General features: G+C 38.5%; 1 protein-coding gene across 6 annotated transcripts in view; it reads right to left on the bottom strand.

The window, feature by feature from the left end:
- Window positions 1–21,867, bottom strand: part of STAMBPL1 (STAM binding protein like 1) — a 44,412-nt gene that overhangs the window by 4,817 nt on the left and 17,728 nt on the right. For 3 of the 6 annotated variants that reach the window (XM_087964179.1, XM_026687164.2, XM_087964178.1), the window contains exons 2-8: window positions 14,005–14,074; window positions 12,661–12,878; window positions 10,959–11,034; window positions 9,826–9,921; window positions 5,828–6,164; window positions 5,170–5,294; window positions 1,828–1,965 (exon numbers count right to left, since the gene is read on the bottom strand). In XM_087964179.1, the coding sequence (XP_087820305.1) occupies window positions 1,828–1,965; window positions 5,170–5,294; window positions 5,828–6,164; window positions 9,826–9,921; window positions 10,959–11,034; window positions 12,661–12,878; window positions 14,005–14,022 (1,008 nt within the window). In that variant the 5' untranslated portion in view covers window positions 14,023–14,074. Of the gene's footprint in view, window positions 1–1,827; window positions 1,966–5,169; window positions 5,295–5,827; window positions 6,165–9,825; window positions 9,922–10,958; window positions 11,035–12,660; window positions 12,879–13,992; window positions 14,075–21,867 lie in introns of all 6 variants that reach the window. The other 3 variants (XM_087964176.1, XM_026687163.2, XM_087964177.1) reach the window with 1 other exon arrangement.

The raw sequence follows: 21,867 nt of genomic DNA, 5'->3' as shown, positions 1-21,867 counted from the left end.
GGGGTGTGGAGGTTAATTACAAAATGTGGGCTTTGCTTTGTGACATCCAGATCCAGCAAGCAAGGGGTGTGAACTGCACAGAAAATACACTTTTGTTTGGCTATGAAGAAATATCTGACTTAGCTACACATCTCCCCAGCAAACAGCAAATGTTGAAGCTCCAGGTAAAGAGGATTCATTTTAGGATGAGTAACCACAGTTTCCATGTTGGAGGTTCCTAAAGGAATGCTGTGAAACTCTGTATTTTAAAGAACATTTGAGGGAGGGGTGCAGAATAGCTCTTCTCTGCCTGAGGCTGTAGAGACCCGGCACCAATCAAAACACTTTTTGTGAAGCAACTGATCAACACTGATAGTGTAAGCCACTAGTATATGAAAATAAGAGCAAACTCCACTCCCTTCTAGTACTGATGATGTCACCTAGTTTGGTAATGAAACATCTGCAAGAAAACCATCAAGCTCAGAGAGTACTAAGGAACCCACAGTTCAACCCAGAGCTACAAATACTATCGATAAACACTTTTTGGTTCAAGGGACTCAGAGCCTGCATTATATGAGATGGCTCCCAGTGGATTTCATTCTAAATTTTGGTATGATTTCTGTAAATAAGGAATGTAGAATTATAATGGCTGAGTATTTGATCCTTCCCCTCCCACTTGTGACTGTATGACTGTAACTTTGTCGCTTGTATATTTACGATTTATATTGACTGTTTCCTAGTATGATTGATTGATTATTGTACCCTATGACTATCATTAAGTGGCGTACCTTATGATTCTCAACTCCTGACAAATGTATCTTTTCTTTTATGTATACTGAGATTATTCACACCAAGACAAATTCCTTGTGTGTCTAAGCACACTTGGACAACGAAGTATTCTATTCTAGTCTATTCATACATCAAAAAAATACAAAGCTAAGGGATAAACAAATAAAAAACAGATTTGAAAAAAGAAAAGGCTGAGGAAAGAAAAAGAGTTAAAGTGTAAGAAAGAAAGAGGAAAAGAAGGAAAACTGAAAAAGAATGACTTCCAACTTTCTTTGGTACAGATATAAGTAAAAAAATATCAAACTCTTGCTCTAAGATTAACATTTGTCTACATTATTTCCATAATCCCTTATTTAATCATCAAAGCCCAGATCAACTTTTAATTTCAGTTTCTCCCAAAAACTCCAGCAATGGTTCATATTGCTTTAATCACTATTTGTTAATGAAACCACAACTGATTAATTTAATTGCACCCAACTCTAAATAAAACAGGAATAGAAATTCCTAAGCTCTTGTGTAGACCCATGCTTTTCAAATTTGGCAACTTTAAGGTGCATGGACTTCAATTTCCAGAATTCCCCAGGTAGCATGAAGTTCGCCCATCTTAAACTTGCCAAGACTGAAAAATGCTGATCTACAGGTAGGGATTTTTCCATTCCTCTTTTACTGGTTCCTACTTACTTATGAGCAAATTATAATGCAAAATCCCTATTCCCAACTCACCCCACAGTAATGATCATGCAAAATCCCCATTCCCAACTCACCCTAGAGCAGGGGTTTAGGACCTGGAAGGCCTCTTGCACCAACCTGGAAGCCAAAACATGGTGTGGGGGGCAGCATGACCCCCCCAGACCCCTTTTTGGGCTGGACAGCCTCCTGCACCAACCTGGAAGCCAAAAGGGGAACATGGGGGCCTCTTTGGAGGGGCGGGGTTGGCCAGAGGTGGGGTTAGCTGGTTCTCTGAACTGGGCAAAAAGTTAATAACCGGTTCGACTGAACCAGTGCAAACCAGCTGAATCCCACCTCTGTATCTATCCCAGCATACTTATCTCTACGTACATGGATCCATCCCAGCGTGAGAAGATCATGTTGGTCCTGAACACCGAATAGCTCTTCCACATTCTCCATGTCACAATAGTCTGGTCCTGCAGACTGTTTTGGTACGATTACATGAGTAATAGTGAATTCATTATGAGTCTGTAAGACACAAGCCAAAGAAAATAGCTTCAGGACTTCAATCCCAAGACCAGCACTGGCATCAACCAAATTTTTAACTATTTATTTCACAAGAGCTGTGCTCATTTACACCAATCAATACCAAAGAATCATCAAGACAAAATGCAGAACAGGGGCCCTGGAGGTTCCTGTACTAGGTAGGCTCTGTGTTCTACATACAAAAATGTCCAAAGGGGGGAAAATGTAATTGGACTCTCTAATTCAGTACGGATTGATAACACAAAAGTTTACCATTCCTACCTGGAAATTCCAAGAATAAATCTTGTGGCCTACCATATAACTTTCTTTCTTATTTATTTATATAGTTGCTGAAGTCTCTTAAAGGATATTTATTTATACATTTATTTTCTTATAAAGATGGGAGATGTTATTTTTTTTAAATAAACACTATTATTTTCTTACTCTTATTTAAATTCCATTTTGTTGCCCAGAATGTATAAGCTTCTTGCCCAGAATACGTAAGTCTCATAAAAGCAGCTCAATAGTTCAAAGTAGAAGTGCACAAAGTCTTTTGAGGTGAATACTTTTGAATTCAGAAAACCCTGTTTCAAATGCAAAGCAACTGGCCCCCAAAATATGGACCATTTTGTCTATCATAGAAGGTTTTTTTTAGTATTAATATTTCTATTCTGAGTGTAAAGCACAACTTGTTCAAAACACATAAAAATACGGTTTTAACAGCTATTTTTTCATTCAAATTAGGGCACTTCACATTTCACAATGATGCATTTCAATTTAAAATGGTTTGAATTGAATTTAAAGTTATGCAAAATATGGTTTTTGGTCTGTGCTACTGTTTAGTTTTTTTATATTACAGAATTCACACAGTAGAGCTGTTTTAGTACTTCTGTAATCTGAAGCAGCAGGAATACTGTCTTCCTGGACTAAGGAATAATTTAGAACTGCTGCCTCCTTCTGGTCAGATAAGGATAAGGTTATTGGCTATACGTAAAAGCCACATTTATGATCTTTGTGAAGAGAAAAGCTCAACACAAACATATATGACAAAGAATGGGAACAATTAAACAAGTTTGCACATATGGAAGTTTTTTCATGCCTCAAAACCCTGGAGGGTTCAAATGGATCCATCTTGAGGGAAGGCAATTAAGTCTTTGACTTCAGACCATGATTTGCATTGCAATTAATAACAATAGCACTTTGTTTTATATACCACTTCATAGTGCTGCACAGCACTCTCTGGGCAGTTTACAATGTCAGCATATTGCCCCTAACAATCTGGGAATTCATTTTACCGACCTTGGAAGGATGAAAGGCTGAGTCAACCTTGAGCCCATCAGAATCAAATTCTGGACTGTGAGCAGAATCAGCCTGCAATGCTGCGTTCTAACAGCTTCTTAGAAAAGTGTCTGTATGGATTTTGGATATTATTCCATTCTTAATCTCTGGAACATTCTCCCTATTTCCAAGATGCAACTAGCCTCTACTTTGGACATAAACTGATAGAAACATATCTTTTTCAACAGATGTCTCCACTAATAGCTATGCTTTCCTTCATGCCCAGTTTGCAGTGGACTATTTTATATATTATTTATTTTTTGAGAGTTATGATTATATTTATAGCTTTAATTGTTTCCACTATCTGTAAATCTTCTAGGAATATGTAATTGTGGTAAAGAAATACTGAAAATAAAATTAATTTTAAAATAGATTGATTCCTAATGGGATACTTTTCCACACCACATTCTAAAGCACTACAGCCCAATATCCCAAAGTCTTAGAGACCCAAATGGTTCTTTAACCAACAAGTAAAATATATTGAATTGCTCAAGTTCTCTAAGCTGTTCTTCCTTTTACATCATTTCTGTGAAGGATTGGTTTATACCAGCTTGAAAGTTTTACAAAATCATTACTAAGAATAACAAATAATTGGTCTCTTTGCTAAGTGGCAAAGACTCACCGAGGTATTGACTAATATTTCCAAACGCAAATGATGAGTCAAACGATTTAGTTCTGCATATTCTATAGAACTTCTAAATAAATCCTTACAACCTGACATTTTATAATATATATCCTTACGGAATGTATATAGTCTGCAAACATCCAAAAGGCTTGTATAGTATCAAAACTATCAACTCCATTTCTCCAGTATCACAGAAATTGTAACACAAATCTGATAGCCAAGAACAATAACAAAATCTTCCCATTCCCCATCACACCATGGAAAATCATTCTTCATAGCAACAATCACTTCCTACGGGTAGGGCCCTCATCGTGTTACTAATCTTCACAGCCTTTCTGATCAGGTGGCCTTCCTGAATGCCAGTAGGTTTGCTGCTGATCTGATCTTGGGAAAAATGCTAGAAAGGTCTCAACTACAGCACATTGATTAGCTGCAAATTTCCCCTCAAAATCCAGTAGTTTCTAAAAGTGTGGACAGAATCATTGGCCTGGCTTTGTACTAACTTTATGGCTGATTTCCCCCGACTATCTTAATATTTTTGAGGCTAGTTTATAAATATCAATATAAATAAAAAATAAATCTTAAATGTTTTACTTGAGAAATCTTATTAAACTCAGATAACTCCATTCCATATTAATGTATACAGGATTTGATCTGCTACAGACTGGATTTTAAAAACTCGTTTTAGTTTGGTTTATAATTATTTTAATGCAGGTACATATATGTCCTTAAGTCCTGGGCTCAGCATTTCACATGAAACTCATGGTTTAGAAACATCTTCACTGCTAATGAGAGAAACATTATTCAACAGCAAAAGAAAAAGAAAAAAAAAAGAAAAGAAAATATCCAAGTGATATTTGGTAGTAGGTTTTCTTCCTTCCCTCCCAAAAATCTGGCATAACCTACCAACCACTGTGTTTAATATCACTTTGCTTCGAATAAAAATTTCACAAAAACCAAGAAATGCAATGCAGGATCACAAAAAGGAAGCTGCACACACAGCAGGAAAATAGCTCAATAGATATAGCCTTTCCAGTCTTTTAAGATCTGGAATTATTGCCACAAAAGTAGCAAGCAGCAGGAAAAGATTTATTGAAAAGGCCCTCACAGAGAACAAAAAATCCTCATTTATCACATCAGTACACTGATGTTTCAGATCTCCTGTTCTTATGTTGTCATAATAAAAACTCATTCCAGTCAAAGTACCATTCAAAGTGCCTTTGCCATACAAATGTGAAGGTTACCAGTTTTCCACAGAGAATGCCACACGTCTCTATTCCTCTTGCGGTGTTTGCGTCTGCAAGCAGCAAAAACTTGTGACACAGATCACTGGGTAGAACCACACTTCGCAGTCCTTCAGCAGCATGGTCTAACAAAGAGAAGTGAGAGTGACACTTACACAGCAGTCTACAGTATGAACTGTTCTCATACCACATAATCTGAAAAGCACTCAGCAGGCAGTGTACTGTTTTAGAGTGGGTGTTTAAGTGTTCAGCACTACAGCAGATCTAAAGACCCTACACCTGACTTATCCTGATCAAAACAGACTTTTTGGGCCTGATGCACCTTTTCTTTCTTTATTGCAAACCAAACATAATAAGAAATTATAAGAGCCGTGGTGGCACTATGGTTTCAATGCAGTATTACAGGCTAACTCACTGCTCACTGACAAGAGTTCGACCCTAACCAGCCTGAAGTTGATTTTTTTCTGAGGTCGGTAAAATAAGGACCCAGATTGTTGGCGGCAATATGCTGATTCTGTAAACCGCTTAGTGAGGACTATAAAGCACTATGAAGCGGTATATAAGTCTAAAGTGCTGTCGCTATTGCTATAGAACTATCTATAAAAGCTATCCATCTAATAATTTAGAAAGGTAAACAACAACAAATGTACTTTCTTACTCTGAACGGCACTTAAGGTAGCAGCTGGCTTTAAGGCCCGACTGATTGGAGGAGATTGACTAGCAGAGGCATCACTCTTGTTTGCTATTATTTTGGGGAAAGTATTGTTCAGGTGTGCAACAGACGACAATGTGTTCCCATCAGCTGGCTCTGATGTAATCAAATTATTCTTAGTTTTCTGAACACGAGCTATTTCTTGTTTTTTTAACTGATCTTCAAAGAATTGAAACTGTTCTGTTTCCAGCTGCTGTTGACGGATCTGTGCAATCCGCTTCTTTTCCGCCTCAATTAATTTCTCTTGCTCCAGTTTCTTCAATAACTCAGCTTTGCCTTTGTTCTGGAAAATAGAATACATTAAAAGAACATGTTATCAGGTAAAAATAGGGTTAATCCAAGTGAGAAGGTACAATGCATTTAAACAACACGAAGCGTTAACAGATCTGAATACTTTAATATCCCCTGCATCTACCAGGAACATTTCCAGATGTTATCTACATCTGAAGTCATGCAACATCATTCTCCAGATGTTAACTCCAGCAGCCCTAGCCAGCATGGCTCAGATGAGGGCTGCTAACAGCTGCAAATCAGGAACATCTGGAAGACTAAAGGGTCAAGTTTCTATGCTTAAAATAGATTTTAAAAGCAAAGAATAGGGATCTGGAAGATGATTAATTCTTCTGACTAGAGATTTTCTCCAGCTCAATTTATTCTGATTATTGAAGCCCCAATAATAGACTGCTAGAATTCAATGCCGTTCTAATGCATGAATAATTATTTGCTCCCCTCTGCCCGCATTTTGCAAGTTTAATTAGTTCATATTTATTCAAATGTTTGCCATCATGTTTAGTTTGAAACTGGGAAATGAAAACAAAAATCTATATCACAAATATACATTAGACAGGTATATCAGGAAAGAACTGTAACCAGAGGTGATATTCAACCAGTTCTGACAGCTTCTGGAGAACCGGTAGCGGAAATTTTGAGTAGTTCGGAGAACTGGTAAATTTCATCTCTGGTTGGCCCCACCCCCATGGATTTGCTGCCTCCCGAGTCCCAGCTGATTGGCTGGGTCTTCTTTTGTTGCCCTGCATAGGAGAATGGAGCTGGAAAGCAGGTTAGTGGGGTGTGGAGGAATGGGGATTTTGCAGTAACCTTCCGCCAGGAGTGGGGAGGGAATGGAGATTTTACAGCATCCTTCCCCTGCCACACCCACCAAGCCAAGCCCACCAAGTCACACTACGCCCGCCATGCCACACCCACCAAGTCACAGAACCGGTAGTAAAAAAAATTGAATACCGCTGACTTTAATCTTAACTAAATCATTAGGCTCATGTGAAATAAATATGGAGAGTTACATGGCATTTTAGAAAGTTATTTAAACAAAAAGTGCCACAAGAAAATATATTTTACAATTTACACATGCATCCAGAAGAAATTGTTTCTTGGTACACATTTCATACTAATTACATATCTTAACTTATAATGTTTTAGGATTGGAAGAAGACTCCATATACAAAAAACAAATACAGTCTCACCAACAATATAATGTTAGGCTACAAAGCCATATATAATTACTTCTAGTAAATATCAACAATAACTCTCCATCTCTGCAATATTTCAGCAAAGAAATATTCTTGGCACTGACTTTGTTTTCAGTCCCAAGGAAATATTTTTTTTTATTTTCTCAGGCCTTTTCATTTATATCAATATGTTAATTATTAATATTTATGGTGCACAGAAACTTTTAACTGCTCTGGCTGCTGCTTTTGTTTATTTTACTGTCTGTCTTAATGATTATTGAAATACTAATGTTAACTTAATGGATTGTAAATTGCAGTGGAAAAACTTAGTTCTAAAGGGTAGCACAAATTTTTAAATTGTAAGTAAGTAATGGGACCATTAGGCCTCAACTTAAAAATCTAATTATTTTCAAAGGTTTTAAGCAGCTTCTCTAAAGGAGAACAACTGTAATTTTCAAGCAGCGATAAAAACACCTAAGGATAAAAAAACGTATTTAAGAAAATTATATATCTGGTTCTTTTGTCTGGAATAGAGCAGCAAAGATTGGAAAAAAAAAAATTTCCCCCACAACAACAACCCTGTGAGATGAGTTGGGCTCAGAGAGACAGAGAGAGTGACTGGTACAAAGCTGTGGTGGGATTCCATTATTTTTTTACTACCAGTTCTGTGGGCATGGCTTGGTGGGCATGGCAGGGGAAGGATACTGCAAAATCTCCATTCCTTCCCCACCCCACTAACCTGCTTTCCAACTCCGTTCTCCTGTGCAGGGCAACAAAAGAAGACCCAGCCGATCAGTTGGGAGGCAGAGAATAGATGGGACCAGCCAGAGGTGGTATTTGCCGGTTCTCCGAATTACTCAAAATTTCCGTTACCGGTTCTCCAGAACTGGCCAGAACCTGCTGAATACCACCTCTGGTCCAAAGTCACCCAGCTGGCTTTCACGGCTAAGGCCAAACTCCAACTCACGGTCTCCCAATTTCTAATACAGGTAGTCCTCAACTTCCGACCACAGGTGAGACCAAAATTTAAGTTGCTAAGTGAAAAAAAATTGTTAACTGAGTTTTGCCTCATTTTACGACTTTTCTTGGCACATTTTTTAAGCGCATCACTGCAGTTGTTAAATTAGTAAGATGGTTGTTAAGTGAATCTGGCTTCTCCATGGACTTTGCTTGTCCGAAGGTCGCAAAAGGGGATCGCGTGACACATTTATGATATCGCAACCCTCATAAATGTGAGTCAGTAAATCATGAGACCACAAGGATGCTGCAGCGGTCATAAGTGTGAAAAATCATCATAAGTCACTTTTTTTTGCCGTTGTAACTTCAAACATTCACTAAAGGAACTGTTGTATGTCAAGAACTACCTGCAGGGTGCCTTAACCACTAGACAAAACTGATTCTCTGATGCTGGCCATGGGACATTCATCAGCTTAGTTGGGTAAGCAGGGATGTCCATAGATGGGGAGTGATAACAAACCAAGTTGGAGTATACTTGAACAATTAAAGCCCTTTACGCATGTATGTGATATTACATGCACGTATGAAGAGGAAGGGCTTGAATCACATAGTTGTACCTACCACCTCGGCGTTTGGTCCCCCTTCCCTCAGTGGATACCCCCATGTAAAAGAAGAAAAATTGCAAGTTAGTCCAGACAAGGACCTCACTCAGGAATTCCAGTTCCACCTTGATTGTAAAGTTATATTAACAGAATCTGGCAAGTCTGAAAGTATATCTTTCCCCTTCCCCTTGCTTTTACAATCCAAGAAACTAGAGAGGGGCCCCTTCTAAGGTAATAGCCAGACCCACAATCCTTCTGCAAATTCAGATGCTTCTTATCTCACTGTTGTCTCCTCTGTGGAAATTCTTTCCATCTGCCAAATTCATATTCACTCACATTACAGAAAAGGACTAGCATGTGGTGGACTGAAAAGAGGGGGGGGGGATTTTGAGGAGCACCATGGTTTCCCGGGGAGGAGGCTGTACATTCAGGAGATAAACCTAATTAAGAGACTGTTCAGTTTCAAGGTGTGTGGGGGAGATAGAAAGAGGTTCAGGATAGCCACCCTAGAATCTTTAAGATATATCTATTAGGTTAGAAGATATGGCTTTAGTCTGGCAAGATTTGGTCTCTTAGGTGTAAGCAAATAAAGAATTGGACTCAATTGGATTTCACTGTTTTGTCTCTGAGCTTGGCCCGATATAGCATCACTCAATGGAAGATGTTGGTACTTTAAGATCTAATTACAGTTTTCAGCAGGGTGATTATAAAGCCATATCAACTTTCTTTATCACCTGGACATTTAAAAGCAAAAGCAGTCACTCTGCCTAAACCAAAATGAATAAAAACAGTTTTAAAATTGCAATTTAGTTTCTCGTAGCTTTCACCGCATGAATTTATAATTTTGCTTTGGCACTGCTATTCAAAAAATGTATTAGAGAGTTTACACTTATCTATATAGCTAAAAAGTAAAAGGTACCTTATCTTGCATATATTCCTGGTATTCTGCATTGTATTTCTTTAACAACTCTTTCTTCAATTCATCAGTCCTTGGAAATGCTACATCCTTCAATTTCTTCGTTAGAGAGAAAAATAAGAGAAATAAAATGCAACTTTATACACACACACACACATACACACACACACAAATACTTCTGCTGCTCCATGTGCCAAATAGTCAGCTTAATCCTACAGGTAGAATTTAGGTATATTATAATAGGTAAGTTTACTGGTATAGTATTAAATTATATATAGGCTAGAAACTGGGAGACAGTGGAAACACACACACACACACACACACACATATACATACATATATGTGTGAGTGTGTGCGCATGTGTGCGCATGTATATTTAATGCCATGAAACAGCTTCAGCTGCAGAGTATTTATAAATAAGGTTGAAATTCAGTGGCAGGTTAATCCTTTCTCTGCTATTAACACAAGGAATATGCAACAACAGGTAGTCCTTGACTTACAACCATTCGTTTAGTGTCTGTTTGAAGTTACAATGGCACTGAAAAAAGTGACGTGATCATTTTTCACACTTACAACCGTTAAATCATTCCCATGATCACAGGATCAAAATTCAGACATTTGGGAACTGATTCATAAGTATGACAGTTGCAATGTCCCGAGGTCATGTGAACACCTTTTCTGACCTTCTGACAAGCAAGGTCAATGGGGAAGCCAGATTCATTTAACAACCGTGTCACTAACTTAACTGCAGTGATTCACTTAGTAGCTGTGGAATGCAAGGTCATAAAGTGGAGCAAAATTCACTTAACAAAAGTCTCGCTTAGCAACAAGATATTTTGGGCTCAATTGTGGTCATAAGTTGAAGACTACTGCATTGCACCTTTGGGTAACACCTCAAATTATAGATTGCTAACTTTCAGGATTTGGCACTAATGCTCTTTTTTTAAAAAAAAACTCAAGCTTGAATCTAGCATCAAAAAATCAAACACTGATTATGATTTGTAAATTTGAGCCTTAACAGGCTGAATAAGAGCATTCAACCTCCTCAGGCCACTGTCAGGTTTTTTCTTTCATTAATCATTCTTGAAGAAGAGGAATTCCCTAGATGGCCTTTTCTTTTGAAAAAGACACTCTACCTTCATAATATCCTGTTTCTCTGGAACTGCACATTGCTGGTAGTCTCGGTGACATGGCAGCTTCTCTACAAACAAACTGGAAAACACACACACATTTATCCCTTTTGCAAGCCTGAAGAACAATACTAATGCTTTTCCATGGAGACAACTGCAAAATAGATACAGGAGGTTAGGGGGAACATTAGTTTTTGTTTTCTTTCATTCACAGAAGCTTTCTGTATCTTTGAAGTTTAAATTAGTAGCACAGCTGTTCTATTGTTGGGTCCTTCAGGCCAGAAGACCACAACAGAATATCCAGAGCTTTGAAGGGATATTTTATGAAAGTCTATAACACGTGGCCCTCTGAAACTACTCAGGAAAGGGATCTCTCCCCTATCCAACCCCCTTCTAAACACAACATGGTCACACCAAAGCTTCACTTGGCCATCTGAACAGCTGGAAATGATGAATGGGCAGAAGGCTCTTCCATCTTGACCAGACAATAACTGGAAGTACCAGAAGAGGCCTTAAATGAATGGGAAGATTCATTTCCATGTGAGATGCACACTGTGGTTCCCCCTCATTTGATGACACAAATTATGAAGGGCCTCACCAATACAAAGTACAGCTCCCTTGAAGGCAGAAGTCAAGAGTCTTGTGATAGTCAACCAGAAAGTTGATAGTTCAAGACCCAAACGCTGCATAATGGGGGACAGTGCCATTCTTGCCCTAGCTCTTGCTAACCTAGCAGTTCGAATGCATACAAATGCAAGTAAATAAACAGAGACTACTTTGTTGGGAAGGTGACAGTGTTCAGCACGCCTCAGCATATAATCATGCTGGTTACATGACCACAGAATAAATATTTGGGCAATGCTGGCTCCCTTGGCTAGCAAATGAAGGTCAGCACTGCCCCCGGGAGTTGGACACCACTGGGCAGGGGAAAACGTACAATTGTTTGGAATCGTATTATTTATTATGGTGCAGTGTCACTATTTTTAATGGAATTCTTCCGAAAGAAATGGCTTGTAAACTTTACTCAATGCCACTTTTAGAAGGTATTTTTTGCATGTCTGCATTTACCAAAAAATAATCTTTCTTTTCACCACACTCCTCTCTCCTACTCAAGTACAGCATGCACCCTAATATTTTTTTTCCTCAAATACCAACACTGTCAGATAGTCAGGCATAGTAGCACACTTGACTTTCCACACCTCCAGAACAGTCAACTAATAAAACTGAATTTGAACAAAGAACTTTTTCCAGGGATCTTGTGTGTATGTATGTATAATTGTAGACAGAACAAACATATCCAAAACAGTTTTAATGATGATCTCCAGTTTATGGTAATATTTAACTCATGATCATTTAGGAGTTACCAGATTTAAGCTTGTTAGTGTTAAGACTATGCCAAGTTTCATATTCAGTTTCTGAACATACAAAGTGCAGCATCCGTTTGCACGTTTTGGGAACAGTTGCATCTTTTCATGGGGTTATTCTGCTGCTCTCTGCAACAGCCATGGACTAATGGGATGTGATTGCTTGTAGACAGTTGCAAATCAGTGCTTTCTCTCATCTCTCTCACATGTCCCAAAACCTTTCTGAAATTGAATCCAAAGGACTGCACAGTCCTAATCATTATGTTTTGCTAGTCCTGTTCCAAGGAAATGCAATTCGTATAATTTCTAAATTTTAAAGTATATATTTACAAACTGATCCTTACGTTATAAATTTATTGTAGAGGACGAAGGCATTTTCAAGATTTCCCTCTTGCAGGTAGACAGAAGCCATGCGCTCCATCTCCACTCCAGATCTGAAGTAGCGTCGGGGTGTAATGTCTTCATTTATTGTGATGTTACAGCCAAGCTTGCTTAAGGCACGGACACGCTCCTCTGGGCTCAAGGAGATATCTGTGTGGTCAGGAAAAGCTGCAAGCTTTTTCTGTTAAAACAGAGGTCACATATTGCATTTTATTTTGACAGGTGACTTCGATTCATGTATGTTCAGTATATGTTGCCTATTTCTGATAGGTAAATGAAATTATGAGCTTCGTGTACATTTATGCAAATGCATTTTAAACATGAACCTTTTGGTCCCTATTTTTAAAATAAATGTGAACCAGTGTTCTATTATTCTCTAATGGAGATGACTGTAAGAGATTAAAAAAAAAACCCACCATGATTCATGCTGAAAAGCCCAAAGTTAAGAAACTGTTATTAAAAAAACACACTTACCAAAAGCGTAATTACCTTGACACTTATTGCAACTGACATGCAACCAAAATAAGGCCCATTGTGTTGCATTTCCCCAGGTTTTTTTTTCTTTTGGGTACACTTATGCAAACACATTTTAACCATGAACCTTTCGGTCTCTACTTTTAAAATCAATGTGATTTTTAATTTGACAGGTGACTTTAATTCATGTATGTTCAATATTTATGATAGGCAAATGAAATTATGGACTAGGTACACTCTATGCTTTTAAGAAGAAGCTTTTCATTATGTTTCCACAAAATCCCTGCAAAATAAATGATTATGCTAAAACAAACATTTCCACTGCATTTTATGCATGCACACACACATACACATTCATCAAAAGCACAATTACCTTGACACTTATTGCAACTGACATGCAATCAGAGAAAGGCCCATTGTGTTGCATTTTCCTGTTCTTTCCTTTCGTATATATTTATGCAAATGCATTTTAAACATGAACCTTTTGGTCCCTATTTTTAAAATCAATGTGAATTAGTGTTCTATTATTCTCTAATGGAGATGACGGAGAGAGATTTTAAAAAACCCCCACCATGATTCATGCTGAAAAGCTTAAAGTTAAGAAACTGTTATTGAAAACAGCATCTTCATAGTAATAGCATTTAAGGACAATATTCTGAACCACAAACTGGGACTAACTTAGATGCATCTTTACTAGATTTGGGGAATCAGTGCATCCCGGGACATATTTGAATTTGAATAGAATGCTTGTTCTACAAAAGACCAGCAGATGTGTTGCCTGATCAGCAGTTTTCCCTATATTATAAAGCATTCATCCTTACCAAGGAACTCACAGTGAATGGTTCTTCCATGTTGTGTCAGCAACCCAGCTTATTTTTTTCTTCTTCTTTCCAATCATGCCATCTAGTCACAAGAGAGAATGGGAAAATGTATGGCACTCAGTACAAAGAGCAAACTGCACAAATTAGTAGATAATGGAGAAATTCCAAAGAAACATAAGCAAATGCAATCAAATCCTATCATTTGTTCCTAGTACAACAATAAAGCATAAATATAAATTTTAAAATACAGAAAAATCACCCCGAAACAATTAATAATGAAAAATGGATACTAACCAGCTTCTGCAAGCTATAGCTACTGCTAGAAACCTGGCAACCTTTATAGCGCCTATCTAGGTTACATCTTGCAGAAGGAAGACTGTAATACCTTGATCATAGAGATAACAACTTTCTGATAATCAGGTTTGTGAATGCCAGATGTCAGAGGTGGTACAATGATACACAGATACTGACTCAACTACTGTATCTGTGCAGACACTCTGTACACATTTGCCTCTAATCTATATCGTAATATTTTAATTTAATAAAACCATCAACCTGAGAAAGCAACTGTTATTTGAGGTTATAGCGAATTTCCTCCACAGTACCTCACGAGCAATTGAATTGAAGGCCGCCCTTAAATCAATAAAGGCAACATCAAGGGTGCCTTTGGTAGGGCTGGAGGGTTTTTTTCCAGCTAAATTGTGCAAAATTGCACACTAATCCACGGAGGAATATTCTGAACTAAAACCTGCTTGTTCCTAAACTAAAATATTCTAATCTAAACATTTATTGGTATAAAAATCAAGGATAAAGTTTACCAATTAATGACATTATGACTGGGTAATAATTAGCAAGATTTTGGCCTCCTGTGTTGCCTTTCTAGTATATAGGAAGAATGACAGAATTAGGTCTCCCTTTGGAGACTAACATGGGGACTAACACAGAGGCCAATCAGTTATTTTCAGTGACACTGGCAAAATCATATCTTTACTTGGAGTTTTGTCACTTTACAACTGATAAATTGGTTTTTGGATTTCTGATTGTCAAACCAGGGGCCAAATAGGATAAGGATCAGATAAAGGAGGCCCAATAGAATCACGACCAAAGGAACACTAAATTGCCAAAATATCTCACCCAGGATTCCAAACAGATTAAGTCATTCACACTGGAACCAGGTTTATCCAAATGCAAGAAATAAGATGCCAGAATAGATGATCAACTTAATTTGTTACTATTTAGATAAAGATTAACAGAGTTGGAAGGGACCTTGTTAGGTCATCTACTTCACCCCACCCCACCCTAGCAGGAGTCCCTATACCATTTCCGATAGATGGCAGTCCAGTCTCTTCTTGAAAGCTTCCAGTAATAAAGCTCCCACAAATTCTGAAGGCAACTTCTGTTGTGAATCAATAAAAGTTACTAGCATAAATGCAAATCAGGGTTTGGAAACCCGCACACCTGATTGGCCCTTATACAACAACTAGGGATTGGTCCATAGCTAGTCCCTGATTGGCCAATATTTTGACACTTCTCATTGGTTATAAGTTTGAACTTGTTGCACATGTCCATGGAGTTGTTCAGTTTTTCCATGTTATTCAGGTTGGAATCTTGTCTCTTGTTCAGTTTCTATCCTTGCCTGGCCTTCAGCTTTGTGGGAGCCCTGTCATTTCATTAGTCATTTCACTAGTGGATCATTTTATTCTTTTTTTTCTCCCAGAACCTTTTTTTTAATTTTTTTTTTTTTAGTAAATGAACAATTTTACAAGAGGGAGAATTATGATCAAACTGGGTGTTTTTACAGGACGAAATTACCATAGTCTTGGTTTGAACATAATTCTTATCAAACCAAGGTTTGGAATGTGAGGTTTTAGTAGAACACTGTAACTCTCTATAGCTACAATTCATGGTAAAGCCAGTGAGATGTCTGCGTGTAATTGTGCACACATAAAGATGCTTATATCCCTATAAGCACAACCTTCTTCCAGCCTGGGTCTAGCTGTGAGGAAAGAGATAACTTTGAAGATCTGATGGTCAAGTATCTTTGAAGAAACGGGTTTCTAACTGATATAGAAAAGCCATGAATGTAGATGTCAGCCCTGGAGCCATTTTCTTTAGCGTCTTCAGGGCTGCCACAGGAGTGGCTGGGAGAGTTTTGAGAACGAGATGGGGAGATAGAGATATCGAGGGCTTTGTAACCAAAATAACGTTCTTTCCTCTGTAAGCCAAGGACGTCCCCACCAGGTGTGAAGACGGGGAGTGAGTCTACATGAACTTTGGACTGTGACCTGATTGGGCCATGTGATGGTCTGAAAGGGCAGCAGGAGGAGAAATATAACTTTTTACTAGGGGGAAAACCCAGGGGGATTTTAGATTCGGGTTTCCCCAGATGTGCCAATATGACATGCCTAATAAATCTGTGCTTTGAGGAAGACGTTTGCCTCAGTTTTGATTCCATTGGGAGTATTGCTTGGAACCCTGACAGCAGATTTTGGTCCATTTAGAGTACCATGCTGCAGTGTTGCAGGCAGTAAGTGGCACTTTGGGAGTTGGTGGCAATTATTCAGACGGAACATCTTGAATGTAAGAGGTAAAAGCAGTCACTAAGAATAACCATTTTGTCATCAAGTCTGACAAAGCAATATTTGTCTTTGGCAATGTGAGGCATCTCTACAGGCCGGTGTTCATAAGTAACCTGATCAGGGATGGGATTCAAACTTTTTAACAACTGGTTCTGTGGGCATGGCTAGATGGGCATGGCCATGTGACTGGGTGGGTGTGGCTTCTTTTTTTTTTTCAGCACCCCACCATTATTTTGGCCTCCTGGGCCTCAGGGCCTCATTTACGGATTTTCCCGGCATCAAGGGATGTAGCGTGGCCTATGGTGATTGTTTGGTGGGTCTCTTCCCGCCTGGTTTCTTCACGCCTGGTGGAAGTGGTGGACGGCTTGTTTCTGTAGGAGTGGTTCAATTTTCTCGGTGTGTGCCGAAGAATCCGGAAGACTGGAATTCGCCTGTCGGGGTTTGGAGTTCTGTTTGCTTCTGCAAACCTTTGCGATGTGACCGCATCTCCGCAATGGCGGCAAAGTGCGTCGAGGAATTTGCAGCCGGATCGTGGGTGATTTGCTCCACAGCCGGCATACGGTCGAAATGAGTGTTGTGTGGACTGGTCTCTCTCCGTTCGAAGTCGGTTGACCTCTTCCTCATCGCTGTCGGACGGGGACTCTAGGTCTTCGTGGTGAGTTGATACGGGTGTCTCTCTGAGCGAGGCGAGGTATCAGTGGCGGTTTACGTAGCAGTGCGTTGGTGCGGCGCATTTGGGCTGCCGACTTCTTTGTCGCCTCCGCTGCCGAGGCTTCTTTAAGGGCATCGGTGAGGCTGATGTCCCCCTTAGCCATAATTTTGCTCTGGATAGCGCCGTCTTCTAGGCCCAGAACCAGGCGGTCCCGGAGGGCTTCTTCTAAGTCTGCGAACCCGCAGAGGCCTCCTAGGTTCCGGAGGTCCGCGATGTAATTGGCAAGGCTTTCGCCCTTCCGTTGGTCCCTCTGGTAATATTCGTGTCTTCTTACTAGGTTGGCACGGTGGGCGCGTAGTGAGCCCGTAGTAACGGCTCGAGGACGTCCCAGTCCATTTCTTTTACCTCTGCTGGCTTGGCAAGCGACTTTGCCATTTTAAACACAGTTGGTCCACAATGAGTTAGAAAGATAGCTCTTTTTTTGCCGGTTGTCGCATCTTTCAAATTGTTGGTTTCAGAAACATCTGGAACCGATCCATGTAGGCCTCCCAGTCTTCGGTTTCTGGGTTGAATGGAGCGGGTGGTACGGCACCGCTGGCCATGTTGCCGTTGATGGTGCGTGTTCGACCACGTGCTCTGTTAGTTGCTCTGTAGGTTAGTCAGCTCTTCGGTCTCCGGATCCCACCTCGTCGCCAGTGTTAAGTATGGAGAATAACGGAGACCAGACATCTGACCAGTGACTTCAACTCTTTAATAAAGTAATAGAACATAACAGAGCAACGTTATGGGCAGCAGTAACCCTTTTATAGGGTTAGCTGCTGCCTTATTAACCAATGAAAATGTGCAACAAGTTCAAACTACTGACCAATAAGGACAGTTCCAAAAGTGGCCAATCAGGGACTGGTTCTGGCCCAATCCCAAGTTGTTGTATAAGGACCAATCAAGTGTGCAGGTTTTCAACCCCTAATTTGCATTTAGGTTATTCACTTTTATTGATTCACAACAGGTGGGATCTAATATAATGGTGTGTGAGTCATAGTGTATTTCAGATCTACTGCCATTCCCATAGTGAGAAAGCAAACTGGTCTCTAGCACATGTGGTGAAACTATTACCAATAACTTGCCTATTGTGGCCTGTGGCCCATATATATATGATCACTGTTTCTACTTCTTGGGCACAGATGGGGAAACTATGGCTCTCCAGTTGATGTTAAACTAAATTTGGGCTGGGGAAGGATGTTAGAAATTATATTTTAGTAATATGTGGAGGAGCATAGAATCCTAACCACAAGTGGATACCATTTGCAGTATAATATTCTAACTAAACTAATAAAACAAAACGTTGATATAATTTGCATACAAGAAACACACATTAGGAAAAGTGAGGAGAAATTTCTAGACTGTCCGAAACTGGGAAAATTATTCACAGCACCAGCAGATGAGCACAAAAAGAAAGGTATTGCAATATATGTGAGAGATGATTTAAAAGCGGAGTTAATCTGGGCGGATCCTGAACGAAGAACCCTGGTGGTACAAACTTCGATTAATGGCATTACATTTTTACTGGTAGTAATCTATGCCCCAAATGATGATCAAGGTAAATTTTTCAAACATCTTCACCAAAAAATAATAGATTTCGAAAAAGGCAATATTTTTCTGATTGGCGATTTTAACTCTATTGCTGACTACCGGAAGGATCATAGTAACATGAGTAAGAATAAAAAAGGAAAAAAGAGAATTTTCGAAGCCATGTAAGGATATGATGTACGAACTGAATCTGGTAGATATTTGGAGAAAACTAAACCCAAAAAAAGAACAGTTTACCTATTACTCTAACCCACACAAAATTTGGACAAGAATAGATATGGCTTGGATAAATGGTGAATTAATTAATGAAATCAAAGATAGCGAAATCTTACCAAACGACTGGGCTGACCACAACCCAATTCAAATAACCTGGAGAGGTAGAAGAAAACCAAAAAGAAGATGGACTCTTAACACTCACTTAATAAAAGAAGAAGAATACACTAATAAATTGAAAGAAGAACTGAACTTCTTCTTAAAAGAAAATAATAATGAACTAACTTCGAAACAAAATATATGGGACACAATGAAGGCATTTATAAGAGGAACAACTATCTCTTACAATGCTATGAGAAATAAAAGAAAGTATGCCCAACAAAGTAACTTACAACAAGAAATTAAGGATTTAGAAACCCAACTACAAAAGAACCCCAAAAATCAAAGAATACAGAATCAGTTAATAACAACTAAACACAATCTAAATTTATTGGAACAAGAAAAATTGGAGAGTAGTCTGAAAATGACTAAACAAATTTATTTTGAGCACGCAAACAAGCCAGGGAGTTGGTTAGCCCACAAACTTAAGAAAATGAAAGAAAAAGAATGATACACCAATTAATGGACGAGAGGGGCAATTTGCAAGAGGAGATAGAGAAGAAAAAGAGATCACTTTTAAATACTTCAGGAAATTATACAAAAGGAAGACGTTTGTGAGGACAAAATAATGAAATATCTAGAGGAAGCGAACGAAAAAGCAATTGGAGAGGAAGAGATAGAATTATTAAACAAAAATATAACATGGTCCGAACTGAAGTCAGCAATAGAGAAGCAAATTAACAATAAAGCGCCAGGACCGGACGGGATACCTGTAGAACTTTACAAAACAATCATAGAACAAATTGGACCACTGATGCTGGAAGTATTCAACGAGGTACTCCTAGCAGCCAAGATGCCGGACTTGTGGAGGGGAGCCTTAATTTCGCTGATCCCGAAGGAGGACCTAGACCATAGACTTATTAACAATTATAGACCAATCTCGCTCCTGAATGCAGATTACAAACTATTCTCTTCTATAATAGCTAATAGACTAAAACAGGTTCTAAACACACATATCCATGAAGATCAAAATGGATTTCTCCCATTTCGACAAATTAAGAATAATCTAAGAACAGTGATAGACATTTCAGAATACTATGAAGCCCATCCGGAAAAACAATTTGCATTTATGTTTTTGGACGCTGAAAAAGCATTCGACAATTTAAATTGGCATTTTTTAATTCAAAAAATATACAATATGAACCTCGGCACTAGATTCGAAAACGTCGTCACTACAATTTACCATACTCAACAGGCAAATATTCTAATAAATGGGGAACAAACTGATCAGATAAAAATAGAAAAAGGGGTTAGACAGGGTTGCCCTCTCTCTCCTCTGCTTTTCATATTTGCCCTAGAATCTCTTTTGACGTATATTAGGCAAAATTCGAGAATTAGAGGATTGAGGATTAAATCAGAAGAGTACAAAGTACAAGCCTTCGCTGATGATTTGGTTTTTTTTCTGGAGGAGCCTATAGAAAAAGGACATAACTTATTAGAAGAACTAGAACGATTTGGAGAAGTCGCAGGATTTAAAATTAATAGGGTAAAACAAAATTAATGTCTAAAAATTTAACAGGAGACCAGAATAAAGAACTAGAGACAATAATGGGAATACAGGTGACAAAAAAAATTAAATACTTAGGAATTTGGCTTACTCCACAAAGCAAATCATTAAAAGAAAACAACTATGACAAACTTCTCCAACAATCCAAGAAAGATTTAGATTCCTGGAGTACATTACAACTTTCCTTATTGGGCAGGATTGCTCTGATTAAGATGAATATTCTGCCAAAATTTCTATATCTATTCCAGACAATTCCAATCAAATTAAATAAAAAAATTTTTTATGGACTTAAACAAGATAACATTGAAATTTATTTGGCAGGGGAAAAAAGCTAGGATTAATGTAAAAGCCCTACAAGATTTGAAAAGCAAAGGAGGGTTAGGCCTGCCAAACTGGGAAGTATATTACAAGGCAGCCACCCTACTATGGATAAAGGAATGGGTGAATTTAACTAACAAAAGAACACTAATATTAGAAGGCCACGATATGCAGAAAGGATGGCATGCCTTTCTGTGGGAAACTGGGAAACCCAGGCAATCATATTTCCATAGGCATCTTATCAGGGACTCTTTATTAACCAATTGGAAAAAAGTACGTAAAAACTTTATCTAAAAATACCGATTTGGCTATCTCCAATGGAAGCGATAGTACACCCTAATAATTTGGATATAACTAAAATGATTAAGTACGAAAATTTATTAGACCCACAAGGAAAACTGAAAACCCGACAAGAATTACAAGAGCGAGGATTTAAAATTGATCAGTGGGTGTACCTTCAAATTCATAGTAGATATAAACAAGATATTAAGGAATTTGGAATCTACAATAAATTACAGACTTTAGACAAAATTCTATTAGGACCGAGCAAAAAAATATATCTAAATTTTACAAACATTTATTAGAAACTGAATTAGAACAAGAAATTGTCAAAGGAAATATGATTGCGTGAGCAGAAACGTGGGACGGAGCATTACTCTAGCAGAATGGGAAAGGATCTGGAACAGGAACATTAAGATCACGAAATCAGCAGCTTATAAAGAAAACGCATATAAAATGTTTTATAGATGGCACCTGCCCCCTTCGAGATTGGCGAAGATGCACCCCAACACGAGCCCCAATTGTTGGAAATGCCAAAGCATAGAAAGTACCTTCTTCCATTTGTGGTGGTCGTGCAAGGA

Source organism: Notechis scutatus, chromosome 4, assembly GCF_049901735.1.
Source record: "Notechis scutatus isolate UNSWTSFEM ecotype Mainland chromosome 4, rNotScu1.2, whole genome shotgun sequence".
In the NCBI taxonomy this organism is placed as follows: domain Eukaryota; kingdom Metazoa; phylum Chordata; class Lepidosauria; order Squamata; family Elapidae; genus Notechis; species Notechis scutatus.
This window is presented reverse-complemented; position numbering and strand designations above follow the sequence as displayed.